Source organism: Gopherus flavomarginatus, chromosome 7 (genome assembly GCF_025201925.1).
Source record: "Gopherus flavomarginatus isolate rGopFla2 chromosome 7, rGopFla2.mat.asm, whole genome shotgun sequence".
NCBI lineage: Eukaryota > Metazoa > Chordata > Testudines > Testudinidae > Gopherus > Gopherus flavomarginatus.
Window position 1 is genome coordinate 82,122,515 of NC_066623.1, and position 15,568 is coordinate 82,138,082.

The 15,568-nt window shown below is 48.5% G+C and overlaps 1 protein-coding gene across 1 annotated transcript in view; it reads right to left on the minus strand.

Moving 5' to 3' along the window:
* Positions 1–42: 42 nt before the first annotated feature.
* Positions 43–15,568, minus strand: part of LOC127054782 (very-long-chain enoyl-CoA reductase-like) — a 41,054-nt gene continuing 25,528 nt past the window's right edge. The window contains exons 8-13 of the mRNA XM_050960984.1: positions 4,949–5,021; positions 4,813–4,856; positions 3,378–3,435; positions 2,454–2,542; positions 1,683–1,728; positions 43–1,574 (exon numbers count right to left, since the gene is read on the minus strand). Coding sequence (XP_050816941.1) covers positions 1,447–1,574; positions 1,683–1,728; positions 2,454–2,542; positions 3,378–3,435; positions 4,813–4,856; positions 4,949–5,021 — 438 coding nt within the window. The 3' untranslated portion in view covers positions 43–1,446. The remainder of the gene's footprint in view (positions 1,575–1,682; positions 1,729–2,453; positions 2,543–3,377; positions 3,436–4,812; positions 4,857–4,948; positions 5,022–15,568) is intronic.

Sequence of the window (15,568 nt, forward strand, 5' to 3'; positions counted from 1 at the left end):
TTTTGCCTCTAGCTCTCCCGGAGAATAGCAGAATGCAAAATCATTCATAATGATTTATTGCTTTGATTACTCACAGCACTAATCATTACATGCTTCTAAGCCAAGTAGAATTTGCTATATAATAGTGAACTCTGGGATTTTGTTTTTTTATCCAGTGGATGTAACTTTTTATTTGACACAAGACCATTTTGCTTTATATTTATATATAAACTATGAAACTTCTGCAACCAGCTATAATACATTATCTTTTGTTGCCATAATTATTTTGACAGAGTTCAAAATGTAGGCTTGAATTTATTGCATATTTTATCTTTACAAATAGTTGCAAAAATCTTTCTATAGGTCAATTCTAGGTAAATAAATCATCATGAAAAAACATTATGTATGTTTTCTCTTTGTAGATACATTCTAAAATAGGTTCTTAAAAAAGTCATTAAGACAGGTTTTGCAGTAGTTTCTTGAATAGATTTATAGAAAACCTTCGAAGTTAAACTGAACACCTTGTGGAAAACAAAACATAGAAAGTTCACTATGTAACTGATTCCTTCTCCCTGTTTTGCAAACAGGGACAGAAGTATCATTTTGAGGATTGTAGGTTAGTGCATTTGTTTACAAAGTACATTAAAAACCTCTTCAGAAAACACTAACATAAAACCTCTAGATAAGAGATCTTTTTGGTATCATAATGACTTGTTTTATGAAAACAGGCCAAATATCACAGCTACACAAGATACATCATCTTCAAAATCCAGTCAACTAGCTGGTGAGCAATTTATTGATAAAGGAGTTTTCCTAAAAGGGTATGTTCTGTTCTTAATGACTTGTGATTTAAGGTTGACTCGTCAAAGTATGTGTTCGGGCCAACTCAGGCATCTGAGTTATTGCTCACCTCTTTATTCTGAGTACTCCTATTTGCCTCCTTTGTAACGTCTTCATTTCCCCATGAAGCACCCGTCCCCAAAGCACTTCCTCTCCAGCAAGGGAAGGCAGCACACGCATCTACCTTTGAATCAGCTGACCTCATGATGACTCCAGAAATCTGTGGTCAATCAGCATATCTGTGGAATGCTGTTCCACAAGCTGGAGCTTCCCGGTGGCAAGGCTTCATGGTGATCCACAAAACCAACCAGGCCAGTACAGAAAGCTACAATTGTCACTAATTGAAAGGATCTAAGCCAATAGTGAGCCTTAATGGCCCTTGGCTGCCAATGAAGCAATACAGTCATGGCAACCAATATGACCTTCTGAAAATTTAGAAATATTAGAGAGATGTTGCTTCCAATTGTATATAATTTCCCACAGCAATGGAGAGTCCATGCAGCAGAACCACCCTGCTTTAGTTATCTAAATGAATTCTCTCATTTGCCAGCAGGTTTCTCAGTAAAGAGAGACCATCAGCTTTGTCCTCCTGTAGCTCCGCTCAGGTATTCAAACAGTTCTTTCTTCTTACAGTAAGAAAGGAATAATTGGCATCCTAAGACTTGGATAATCCTTGAATTCTCGTACATAGGTGTAGTGTTTATCCTTTGCCCAAACTGTCATCTGAATGAAGCAAAGAAATGTGAACAATCCCACTGTAAAAAGATATATAAAAAAAGAAACAATATCAATGCTAGTGAAACAACACTCTCTTGTCCTGAGAACAAATCACCTAGTTGGGAGAAAGACAAAATCTTACTCACCCGGGACGCACTGAGTCATGATGGTGAAGCTGATCCATGCCCCCACCTGTTATGGCCAAGGAAACTCAAAATATTTCTGATGATCACATTCACATTTATACCTCTTATCAAAGTGTCCCTCTCTAATGTAGGTAAACAATACACCCAACGTTACCTAAAGCTATTTCTGGTATCAATTATTTTTCACACAGTCAATGGCATCCTGCTAATTCCAAACAAAAGCTCCCCGTTTTTCATCATGGTTATTGCGTGTGTTGTTTTGGACATAAGTTTCCTCTCTCCCTTGTCTCCACCTACTTGGTAGTTGTTCCTAAATCAGTGCCTATAATGGTGACATTCTGCAGCCCTGGGAGCAAATATTGTTCTCATTTACACCAATGAAATTCCACTGAAATCAAGATTTTGTTTAAATCTGACTTCAGCAGGGCTGTGTGCATTGAGGACACAGTCTGACACTCAGTGCTGTGCACAGGACCTGTACAAGGTCTATGCACCACTCACATCCCATTTAGATCTTAATTTTGAGAGTCTGAAGAGTGCATAGGCTTCATGTAGTCTTTCTGCACAGAAGTAAATTTCAGTTAAAGGTACATTAGGGTGTCTTTCATGGGTTAACTGTTTGAAAGATTGAACCTAGAGTTTGGCAATATGAAGTGGGCTTGCATATTTTTTATTTTAAGTTTCTAGGGTTTCCTTACATGTTTGTTTTAATAATATAGTATAAACTGCAAAACTTAAATCTTAGTGTGGTTTACTGATGAAGATACATACCTCGTATGTATAATTAGGACAGGTTACAAAGAAAAACAGCCATGTGAAAGGATTCTTTGTTGGATAAGGGATCTTACGGATCTTGGATCCTACAGATTTAAAGAACCACAAAAAATAAAATCACAGAACACTGACACTCCTATGTACCATGTAATTTGCTATAAAGACAATCCAAATCTGCCTATTGAAGAGATGGGCAAGATAGACTTGGGAAAACAAGGACTCCACTGAGCCCAGAGGAAGGTTTAGGGTGCCTGTGGGGAAGTGCTATAGGCATCATTAAGGCTTGCACGCAGTATTTGGCAGTACCATGCCTAGAAGCATCCTTGGGAAAGATCATTGCAATGCTCACTGGCCAGCAGTAAGACAGTCCCATAGGAAGTATCTGCACCATTTCCTAGACCTCAGAAATGAAGGGTATTTCTAGAAATTACATTGTCACAAAATTGTGGATGCAGTTAGCAAATATGAGCCACAGCCTATGCAACCCTCCTACAAAGAGGGGGCAAAGCACAAGAGAGCCACGCCCCTTAACTTCCAAGCGCACACACAGCTTGTGCCCTGTGCAGGAGCCAGGCACATTACTGGACCTTACACTCTCCACAGCACAGCTCCTGCTAGCATCCCCTGGAGAACTAGCCAACCCGAATATCAGGCCCACATCCCACTTTGAACCACCAGTGCAGCTAACATAGGCCTATGCCCTAATGGCACAATCTGGCCCTAGGTACTTTCGTTACATACCCAAACTTCCTTTAGTGTCCAATCCTATGAGGTGCTGAGTACCCTCAACTCCCACTGAGGCCAGCTGAGGGTGATTAGCTCCTCACAGGAGGCTCTCTGCACCTTGCAGGATCAGGCCGTTCAGTGTAGATCACTGCAGAAGCGCTAATTCAACTGTACAAGTAGAGAACAAACTTTTACCATCTTTTCTCAGGTCACTGAGTGCAACGTGGATAGAGAAATTTCCAGCTTCACATATCTGCAAGAAGCAGCATACGATACAGTAAAGGAAAATGCTTCTCTTCCATTTATCATTCTTCTTCCCAATGCTAGTTCCTAGACAAATATTTTTAAAGGGTCCCAAACCCCCATTGACAAATAGACTAAACAACATAGGATTTAAAATGTTTAGATCTTAATAAAGCTCAAAACAAGATTTCTGAGTGATGGTAAGGAGACGTCTGTTCTACTCATCATTCCATACACAAGACGCCATATTACACTCTGCTTTGCGTTTGCAACACTACTAGCAAGTGTTGACCAAGTCCCAAGAAGGTACAATGCACTCCAGCTATTCTCCCAGCCAGACCCTAATGCTGTAACCCCTGAATAAAGTGGATCCAGCGTGTGTTTCCTTTACCTTTTGACCGGGGTGATTTGTTTAAAAAAAATCAATCAGGCAGTTTGGATTTCTCAAAAATCCCAAAGCATATTTGTGCAGCTCCATAAATACCGATATGCTGGTCCACAACAACTTCTTATGGCAAGGGCTTGATGTGATTCACAAAGTTCCATTAACCAACTTTTCCACCTGTTTTTAGATAATGCTTTCCACCACTAGTGAGGTAGAAAAGAGATTGAAATGGTCTTTATATACGACTATGGCCAGACTAGAGCAGATAACTGGTAGTCAGATCTGCTGAGTTTTATTCCCAGCTCTGCAGTGTGCTGTCTGATATAGGGAAAGTCACTTTAACCTCTGTGGCTCAAATTATCCACCATTGTCTATTTCACAGAAAGTTTCACATTTGAAAAGCGCTATGAGCTCCTCCAATCTTTTTCTTCTCTTAATGCAGAGACAGGTTACATCTGCACTAGAGAGAATGGATACTTCCTAAGAGAAGCAATGTTAGGATAGCAATGAAATAAAAGAGTGAAAGGACACTTTCAGGATTCTATTTCCAGAGGGATTCTGTCAGAATATATGGAAAGCCAGCAAGATGAAACCTGGCCCTGAATATTAACACTTTCATAATTCTGTAGTAGGCCAGCTGTCGGCTACTTATGATCTACTTGATAGTCTCAATCCTTGATAAACTGAACAAATGTTAACATAGTGCTGGACTCTGGTAGTACCAGGATCACTGTGATGAATGTGGCTGAGTGTGAGTCTCCACATGCAAATTCTTATCTAATTTCTGCAGAGTAAATAGACCAATCTTGAAATTCTTACTCAGCCAAAACTTTCTCTGAAGTCCAGGTTCTGGTCAAAACGGACAATTTTGTCTCTATCTTAAGCTGATCAATCTTAGTTCTGTGTCCTGAGTTTTCTAATAATAAATTTGACAGTCCTCTCCCCCAACCCCGAAAGTAATAAGTAAAGGAGAGTCTTTAATAAAAAAAGCAAAAGACCTACCAGAAACATGATCACAGCAAAATTTATCTGTTTTTGTCCATAGGCTAGAAAACAAAATGTTTAAAAATGGATAGTTAGCACTCAAACATACCGAAGTAAAGGTTCAAATCAGTCTGAGGGCCATTTTGCTACTTACAAGGAGGTGTATAAAGAGGATGATTGATGTAATAAGCAAGCCAAGCTGCAAATCCCCAGTAATAAAAGCAGTTCTGAAAAATAAGTAATTTTTCTGTTTTAATTTTTATAATAAAGATATCTACTGTCCTCTGTGTGAAGGGAAGACAATAGCGTTATCTAGACTAGTGATTACCAAAAGAAATAGTGATAATGATCACTTGGGGGCAAATTGCAAGTTGCAGATAATGCAACAAAAATGACAACATACCAAGTTTGGTAGAGTGGGAGGGAAAGAACAGGAAGACAACAGTAAATAAGCAGGAAGTGTTGCTCTTGAAGTGACATTTTTTTTCCCTTCAGAGCAAAGAGAGTGTACAGGCTGTTTGGTCTAGAAATTGCTTTTGAAAACGTGGTCCAAAGAGTTAAAGTTAAAGGAGTGTTTTAACTGGGAAGCTATTCTGTTTCACTGCGCACAGATCAGAGATGAGGAGCCATAAGGACCCAAGTGCTAGGGGAGACAGGACTTGTTTTGCCACAAATAGAAGCATCATGGGTTCTAAATGGTGAACTATGATCAACCTCCCTTCAACCTCTTCCTTTCCCTCCTCATACAAGCATGTCTTTATCCTTCTCCCTATCTTAAACACCTACCTTTGACCAGGGACGGCAGATTTGTAGAAATTTAGGTGGTGCCCAGAACGCCAACAGCCCATCCCCTCCAACTCTGCCCCCTCACCTGCCTAAGACTCTGGGAGGGAGTTTGGGGGCAGGAAGGGATGTGTGGGAAAGGGGTGGGGGTTCAGGCTCTGCGATGGAGTTGGGGGTGTGTGGAGGGAGGGGTTACAGGATCTGGAAGGGAGGTTTGAGGCCGGAATGGGGGAGGTGGGATGTGGGAAAGGGGTGGAGGTGCAGGCTCTCTGAGAGGGTGGGGAGTGCAGCACTTACCTGGGGCTCCTAGGCAGGGCGGGCCGGGGTCCTCTGCATGCTGCTATCCCCAGGCACTGCCCCCACAGCTTCCTCTTGGCCGCAGGGGCGCTTGGGGTGGGAGCAGCACATGTAGACACAGACACACCCCGCCCAGGGGCCGCGGGGAGGGGTTGGCAACCACGTGAAGCGAGCAGGCAGGAAGCTGCTCAGCTCCGCTGTGCTGCTGGTGGCAAGTGGGGGCCCTGAGCCATTTTGAATGGCCAGGAGGATGCGGGGGAGCATCTGGGGGCAGAAGGCAGGGCTGAGGCCTGTGGTGCCTGGGCCCCAGGAATATTCCTGGGGCCCAGGCACCATGGGTCCATAGAACTCGCCGACCATGTCTTTGACCCTACCTTATGTCCTCTTCAAACTAAAGCCCAATCTCTCTCCTCCCCTTCACCTCCAAACTCACTAAATGTGTTGTCTGCAACCACTTGCTGAATTTCTCTTTCAGTTCTGTTCTTGACCTTCTCCAATCCAGCTACCACCCTCTATGCACCACTGAATTCTCACTAGATTATCCTTGGCCTCTTGGAAGCTTTTGCAATGTCAGTTTCTCCCTACTTGAAATTTTGTCCTGCGTTGGTTTCCATAGCTCTGTTCTTTCTCTCCGATTGCTCTTTCTTCTTTGCCAGGCTCCTCTTCCCCTTTCACCGTGTTAGGATGTCTATCCTTGGCCCTCTCCTCTGCTCCTTCTATATTCTAGCTCCAGGTGCTCTCCTCTGCAAGGAAGGTATTAACTACCATCTTTAGGCTGATGACTCATAAATCTACCTCTATGGATGCACCCTCCGCCTTCACTAAATCTAGTATCTCAGCCTGTCTTTCTGACATCTTTGTCCAATCACCACCTTAAATTCAACATGGCCAAAACTGAGCTCATCATCTTCCTTTCCTCACTCTTCCCCTATAATCAGGATGTCACTTCTGACTTGGCTCTCCTGCAGGATGAACATATTCAGGACATTTCTAAATACTTTCACTTTTTCTTACACACTCCAAAATCCAGCCTTTGCTCCCTGCCCACAGCCAAAACTCATCCAAGCCCTCATCACTTCATGTCTTGACTACCACAAGCTCCTCTTTTCTGGCTTGGACCACTGCAGCCTTACTCCCAAGTTTATTTTAAGATTTAGAATGCTGCCATTGTTAAGATCATCTTGGCTCTACATCTTTCAACACATAAAGAGACAGTCCCTACCACAGGTTTATAGACCACCAGACAAATGGTGGGCCAAAGAAAGCATCTCTGTTACAGATAGTGGAACTGAGGTGCAGAGGTTAAGTGACTTTCACAAAGTTATTTAGAAAACCTGCAGCAGAACCAGACTCAGATATTTGTATACCAGTCCAGCACCCGAACCACAAGACCATCCTTCCTCACTGTTCATTATTGTATTACAGTATCACCCAAAACACACCAGGCATGGTACAGACTAATAGGAAAAGTCTCTGCCCTGATGGGATCAGACTGTTAAAATGGATTCTTACAAGGAAACTCACCCATAAATTTTGGACTTGCCATAAGCTGAGTTGTATATGCCTATGGCTTTTAGTGCAGAAAAAAATCCCATGTTTCTTCTAAAGCAATGGTTCTCAACCAGGGGCCCGGGACCCCCTGGGGGACTGTGAGCAGGTTTCATGGGGGTCACCAAGCAAGGCCAGCATTAGACTTACTGGGGCCCAGGATAGAAAGCTGAAGCCCTGCCACATGGGGCTGAAGCCTAGGGCCATGAGCCCTGCCACCCGGGGCTCAAGCCAAAGCTTGAGCAATGTAACTTCACGGGAGCCCCTGTGGCATGGAGCCCCAGGCAAGTGCCCTGCTTGCTACCCCCTAACACCGGTCCTGGCTTTCATACACAGAAAATCAGTTATTGTGGCATAGGTGGGCCATGGAGTTTTTATAGCTTTTAGGGGGGGGCCTCAGAAAGAAAAAGGTTGAGAACCCCTATTCTAAAGCCTCATCTAAATATTGGGATCTGATCCCAACAATAAATGCTGTAATTAATGTGAACAAGCAAAGTACACAATTTTCTTGAAAAAACATAGTTCAGTTTGAAGGAAAGACTCCTAAAGTAAGTGCGATTTGTCACTGCTGAAATCAGTATCAGTCATATTAAAACCGGCAGTATACAACTCATTCTTCATACACAGACTCCCAGTAGATGACAGTGCTTAGGAGGGCCTGTGGCGAGCCTGGCACCGCAGCACCCCTTTGTGGCAGGGGTGGGATAAGGTGTCGGCGTCTCACCACTCTCCAATCCCTGTGTCTGCCTCCTTTCGGGTGGTCAATTATGGCCTCCCAGCCTTCTTCCCCCCCATTGCCTCTGTCTGGCAGGGTAGCACGGCCTAGCGACCTGAGTCCATGCAACACCCCCACTCCTCTCCATGAGTGGGGTAGCACGGCTTAGCGGCCAAAGCTTACACAATCCCCCCTACACAAGCAGGGTAGCACGGCCTAGCAGATAGAGTCTATACAACCCCTCTGACAAGCGAGGTAGCACGGCCTAGAGGCCAGAGTCTATGCAATCCCTCTTACGGGTGGGGTAGCGCAACCTAGTGGCCAGAGTCCATACACCCCCTCCTTACAAGCGGGGTAGCACAGCCTAGCAGCCAGAGTCTCTAAGATCCCTCATGGTTTGGGGTGAGGGGGTAGGGGGACTCGGGCCCTGCCTCTCCACCAAGCCCTGACTCAGGGCCCTGGTAGTGGCAAGCTCTCCTTGCCACTCACTCGGCGGGGATCCGCCCGCAACACGCTAAGCGTCAATACAGTTCTAACACCGTTTGTCTTTAGAGTTCCCCTGGATCACTTCTTACTGTGAGTACCAGTTCATCTGCAGCGGGGGTTCCTCCGGTCTGTTCCGCCCCTGTGACATCCTCCGTCAGGGTCTCAGGTACTGCCTGAGCTTGGCTGACTCCTGTATCCTGGTGCACAGGCTCTCCCTCTTCAGGAGCTGGCAGCCTGCATCCTTCTCCTCCAGTGGTCAGCCCTGACTGAGCTGGTCTGCAGGCTTTTATACCTGTTCTCCAGTTGAAGCATGCCCAGCAGAGTTCTGGGGCATGGCTTCCTCTGCTAGGAAGGAAGAGTTAACTTCTGCAGTACCAGTGTGGGGCTGCTCTGCCCCGTCACACACCTTCCCCCTTAAGACAGCCCTCGGGCCCGGCTGACCCTTGGCCAGTTCTTCCCCCTCCTCTTCCGTGACTTGAGAAAAGAAATCCGCATTCCCATGGGCCTTTCCTGGCTGGTGTAACACGTGGAAGGAGTAGGGTTGGAGGGATAAGTACCACTGCATGATCCGTGTGTTTGCGTCCTTCATGCTGTTAATCCATCTGAGGGGTGCGTGGTCTGTTACCAATGTGAAGGGGTTCCCTAATCAGTAGTACCTCAGGGCCCCAAATGCCCATTTAACTGCCAGGGCCTCCCACTCTATGGTGGAATACTGCGTTTCTCAGGGGAACAGCTTGTGGCTTAGGTACAAAACAGGGTGTTCTTCTCTCCTCACCTCTTGCGACAGTACAGCCCCCAACCCTACATCTGAGGCATCAATCTGGAGGATAAAGGGCCTTGCAAAGTTAGGCTGGATCAGTATTGGCTCCCGTCTCAATCGTTCCTGTAGGGAGCAAAAGGCCTTCTCGCAGTCTTCCAACCACTGCACCTTCCGTGGTTGGGAGCTTCTTGTCAAGTCTGTCAGGGGGGAAGTGAGCGTGGCAAAGTTAGGCACGAACTGACGATAGTACCTGGCCAGCCCTAAGAACTGCCATACTTGCCTTTTTGTTGTGGGGGTTGGGTAGTTCAAGGTTTCACCTTATCTACCAAAGGGCGGAGTTTCCCCCGACCCACCGTATAGCCCAGGTAGGTCACTTCTCTTTGGTCCAAGTGACACTTGATTGGATTTGCAGTGAGACCTGCTTCACGCAGTGCTTGCAGCGCCTCAGCAAGGTGCTGGAGATGTTCCTCCCAGTTGGCACTGTAAACGATGATGTCATCGATGTATGCTGCGGCATACGCGCTGTGGGGTCTCAACACTTGGTTCATGAGCCGCTGGAAGGTAGCTGTGGCCCCATGTAGCCCAAAAGGCATCATTGTAAAGTGGTAGAGGCCAAATGATGTTGGGAATGCTGTCTTTTCTCAGGAGGCTGGTGTCAAAGGGATCTGCCAGTACCCCTTGGTCAGGTCTAGGGTGTAGAAGAATTCTGCCTTACCTAGCTGCTCCAGCAGCTCTTCCACCTGAGGCATGGGGTAGACATCAAAACGAGAGATTGCGTTCACCATGCGGAAGTCAATAGAGAACCTGACTGTTCCATCTGGCTTGGGAACTAGTACTATGGGGCTCCGCCATTCACTTCACGACTCTTCGACCACCCCCAGGGCCAACATCATGTCGAGCTCTCTCCTTACCATCTCCCACATCTTCCTGGGGAATGGGTAGTGGTTCTCCCTCACTTTGTGGCCGGGGATGGTGGCGATATGGCGGCTGGTCAGCATGGTCTTCCCAGGCTGTGTCGACAGGACTGTGGGGAAAGCTGAAATCAGCTGTCGTAACCTGCTCCTGCTGGACCGGGTCAAGCTCCGGGCTTATGGCTGCAGACCCTGGCTCCTCTGGATCTCCTGCCAATGGCCCCAGTTCGGGTTCTGGAGGGTATGGGGCAATCATCAAGCCTTCCTAGTCTCTCCAGGCCTTGAGGAGGTTTACATGGTAGACCTGAGTGTCCTTCCTTCACCCCAACATCCGTACTTTGTAGTCGACAGGCCCTATTCGTCTAGTCACCTCGTAGGGGCCTTGCCACTTGGCTAACAGCTTAGACTTGGAGGAGGGTAGTAACAAGAAGACACGGTCTCCAGGCTCAAAACTTCTCATCTTGGCCCCTTTATTGTATTGAGCCTCCTGGCTATGTAGGGCTTTCATCAGGTTCTCCTGTGCCAAGGCTCCCAACTCTTGGAGCCGTTCCCACAGGTGGAGGATATACTGGATGGATCCTTGGATGTGGGTCTCCTGCTCTTTCCAGGTTTCTTTTAGGAGATCAAGAATTCCCCTGGGTTTCCTCCCTTGGAGGAGTTCAAAAGGGGAGAACCCTGTGGAAGCCTGTGAAACCTCTCGCACAGCAAAGAGGAGTGCTGGGAGCAATTTATCCCAGTGCCAAGGATTGTCATCCACGAACTTCCTTAGCATAGCTTGTAAGATGCCATTAAATCTCTCTACCAACTGATCCGTCTGAGGGTGGTAGACTGAGGTCTCGAGTGCACACATATTCAGCAGATGGCACAACTCTGCCATTAGTCTAGAAGTTACATTAGTCCATTGGTCCATTAGTATCTCCCACAGCAGGTCGACCTGTGCAAAGATCTGCGAGAGCTCATTGGCAATGACCGGTGCCGTGGCAGTCCGTAGTGGTACTGCCTCTGGATACCGTGTTGCATAGTCAACCATGACCAGAAGGTACTTGTAGCCAGAGCTACTCCTCTCCAAAGGTCCCACCAAGTCCAAGCCTATCTGCTCAAAGGGTGTCCCAATCACTGGTAAGGGCACAAGAGGGGCTTTTGGTATGCCTTTTGAGCCGGACTTCTGGCATTCGGGGCAGGAGGTGCAGTAATCCCGCACCTCCCTATGGATGCCCGGCCAGAAGACTCTCTGGGCCACCCGTTGCAGCGTTTTCTCCCTCCCCAGGTGCCCAGCTCACGGTACTGAGTGAGCTAAGTGGAGCAAGTTCTGCTGGAACCGCCGCGGGACCAATAGTTGGTGCAGGTCTTCTTTCGTCTGTGGTTCCTGGACCACCCGATAGAGTAAGTCATGATGGATCTCAAAATTGGGGTCCTTGCTGCCGGTGTTGGGGCAGGTCTTCCTCCCTGGGAGGTCCCGTCGCCTGCTCCCAGGCTCGACTGAGGGTGGTGTCCCCTCGTTGTTCTTCCAGGAAGTGGCCGTCTACATCCAGCCATCCATGGCCCTCTCCCGTTGGGGCCTCAGTAGAGGTTTGGCTCCCTTTCTCTATCTCTGGACTCCCTGAGGTCTCCTCCTGGGGGTCATCTGCCACTGGTTGGCCTAATAATCCAGGCCTTCTAGCCCGCCCCACACTTTTCCTCCCTGGATGTGTACCCCACTCTCGCAAGAGGTCAGCGAAGCCCAGCCAGTCACTGGGTAAGCCAACTTCGGGGCCACCCCGACTAGACACCCGCCTTAAGTGTTGAGCAGCGTCAAGCTGCACCCAGATGGTGGGGTATGGCTTCACATCCCCGTGAATACATTGCAGGCTGATGGAGGCCCCAGTGGTGCCAGTGGGCTCTACCAGCCCAGCCCGGATGACTGTCTGGCTACACCCCAAGTCCACCAAGGCCCAGGTAGACGTCCTGTCGGGGCGGCTCCAGGCCCCAGCACACCAAGCGCGTGCTTGGGGCGGCAAGCCATGGGGGGTGCTCTGCCGGCGCCGCCAGGGCGGCAGACAGGCTGCCTTCCGCGGCTTGCCTGTGGAGGGTCCGCTGGTCCCACGGAGGTGGGCCTCCTGCAGGCGTGCCTGCGGAGGGTCTGCTAGTCCCGCGGCTTTGGTGGACCTCCCGCAGGTGTGCCTGCAGGAGGTCCGCCGAAACCACAGGACCAGCGGACCCGCCACAGGCAAACCGCCAGAGGCAGCCTGCCTGCCGTGCTTGGGGCGGCAAAATCCCTAGAGCCGCCTCTGCGTCCCGTCTACTTTCACCAGTATAACTATTTTCACCAGCTCCCATGTCTGTGCACGGTGACCCGCAGCCCAAACCTGCCCATAATTACAATCCATGTATGGACACTCCCTCTGGAAGTGCCCTATCTGTTCGCACTCATAACACTGGTCCCGCTTCCCTTCTTCAGCTGGGGTATGACGGGGGCTGCTCTGCCTCCCTGCCGCGTCTTCTTGGCTTTGTACGAGGTCCGTCCTGGGTGGGTCCTTAGCACTGTGGGTCGTGTGTGTCCCTGCTGACTGGGCGTACCGACAGGGGCCTCTCCCCTCCACCTTACGGGCCTCCCAGGCCAGATTCAGGTTCCATTCACCCGAGCCCCACCCTTTGGGACTGGCATTCTGTTCTCCCTCTGCTGCCAGGTAATCCTCCATTCGGGAAATCACCTCTGCAAGGGTCTTGGGCGGTGTCTCTGCACCCACTCTTTCCCCCCAGTTGGTAGGGTCTGCAGGAACTGCTCTAGGTCCAATGCCTCGGCTACCTGAACACTCATCCATCGTTCTGGTTCCAGCCACCTCCAGAGGTCGCAGATTCGCTGGGCCACGGCTTATGGTCTGGCTCCTGGCGTGTACCATTCTCTGCGGAGTCGCTGGCGGTAAGTTTCGAGGCTGACACCCATTTGGTCTAAGATGGCATCCTGTGGATCGGGGTTATGGTAAGCAGCTTGTGCTGGGCTTGTCAGGTAGGGTGCTAGAATAGTGGCCCAATGTGCAGGGGGCCATTGTATGGCAGTTACAATCCACTCAAAACTCACCAGGAAGGCCTCAGGGTCATCCCCTGGCCCCATCTTTGTTAGGCACACTGGTAGTCCTCCAAGCCCTTCATTGGCACTGCCCCCTGCCATGCCTAGAGGAAGGCTTGGTGCCTGTCCTATCAGCATTGCTTTCTGCTGAAATAGTCACTCCTGGTTAGCCTGTTGTTGGGCCGTCAGCTCCCGAATCAGCTGTTGCTGTTGTTCTTGCTTCTGTGCCACTTGCAACTACTGTTGTGCTGCTAACTGCTAGAGCAACTGCGCTTGCTGCTGCTGCTGCTGCTGCTGTTGCACTGCCTGCTGCTGTTGGTTCTCCAGCAGCCATTTCAAAAGCTTCTCAGGGTCCATTTTGAGCATCTGGATCCTTGTTTCAGGCCCTGATTGCTGCCTGCATTCTCCACCAGTTGTAGCAGGCCTGGCACTGCAGCGCCCCTTTGTGGCAGGGGTGGGATGGGGTGTCAGCGTCTCACCACTCTCCAGTCCTTGCGTCTGCCTCCTTGTGGGTGGTCGGTTACGGCCTCTCAGCCTTCTTCCCCCTGTTGCCTCTGTCTGATGAGGTAGCACAGCCTAGCAACCTGAGTCCATGCAACACCTCCTCCATGAGTGGGGTAGCGCAGCCGAGCGGTCAGAGTCCATACAGCCCCCTCACATGAGCGGGGTAGTGCGGCCTACCAACCAGAGTCTATACAACCCCTCTTACGGGTGGGGTAGCACAGCCTAGCGGCCGGAGTCCATACAACCTCCCGCTCACAAGTGGGGTAGCGCGGCCTAGCAGCCGGAGTCTCTAGGATCCCTCATGGTTCGTGGGTGAGGGGGTAGGGGGATTCAAGCCCACCCTCTCCACCGAGCCCTGATTCAGGACCCTGGTAGTGGCAAGCTCTCCTTGCCACTCACTCAGCGGGGATTCGCCCGCAACACACTGAGCGTCAATACAGCTCTAACACCGTTTGTCTTTAGAGTTCCCCTGGGTCACTTCCTACCGTGAGTACCAGTTTATCTGCGGCAGGGCTTCCTCCAGTCTGTTCCTCCCCTGTGAAGTCCTCTGTCGGGGTCTCAGGTGCTGCTTGGGCTTGGCTGACTCCTGTATCCTGGTGCACAGGCTCTCCCTCTTCAGGAGCTGGCAGCCTGCATCCTTCTCCTCCAGTGGTCAGCCCCGACTGAGCTGGTCTGCAGGCTTCTCCATTTGGAGCATGCCCAGCAGAATTCTGGGGCGTGAATTCATCTGATAGCAAGGAAGGGTTAACTCCTGCGGTACCAATGCTAGGCTTCTCTGTCCCGTCACAGGCCCTAACAAAGTAACACAACCTTTCAAGAGTATATGCAGTGTTAGCAAAAGGAGCCTTGTTTATACCGTGTAATGTTTTTACTTGATTCCTACTAGGAATGAGTAGAACCTTCACGGATGGGATATATCTGTTTCCATTTTAATTACATCTGTATCCTTTCTTCAAAAAAATAATTTGCTCATATCCTCCATGTCCCAGAGAGCACAAGGAAGCATTGAAAGAGCTCAAATGACTCTACTGCCATGTATGTGAAACAAAGGTGAAGGGTCTCCCAGCCAATACAATGGATGGAAACCATCCTCTCTCAGAAATGTCCAATCCCATCCCCTCTAAGTCATGCTCACAAGGAACTTGATTGTTCATTACATTAAGATGATTGACTTCTCGGGGACAAATGAACAACAGCCCCTATATGAACAATGATGTATCTAAAATAGGAGGCCTTTTCTACCACCTATATTTGAGTGCTGGAGAAAAATGTGTAGTCAGACTAGTAAAAAGATATACATACATAATACATATTATTAAACCACGTTTCTGGCTCCAAAGTTAAAGCTGAGCTGAGCTTTCCTTTTAGAGTGGAGTGTAACAATTTGTCTCTTAATTAGGAATAAAAAAAAGCTGGGCCTAATATAAAAATCATACACACCAGGAGAGGGGAGTGATGGAATTTTAGCGAAAGTTACACAGAGTTGTTTGGAAGTTCTAAGGTGTTTAAAATTGCTTCCTTTTGAAGTGTGTGTGTGGGGGGGTGTTTGACATTTCTTTGCTCCTGCTGTCTCACAAATGGTTTCTTGGAGACTCAGATTCTCCATATAATTAAATGTCCTTGAAAATCTGTACACCCACTCCTTTCTCCTCCCACAAAGTGAAAGTAATAAGGCAGATCCTCAAAGAAAGTTAGACACCTAAATACCTTGAAGGGTCTTTGCC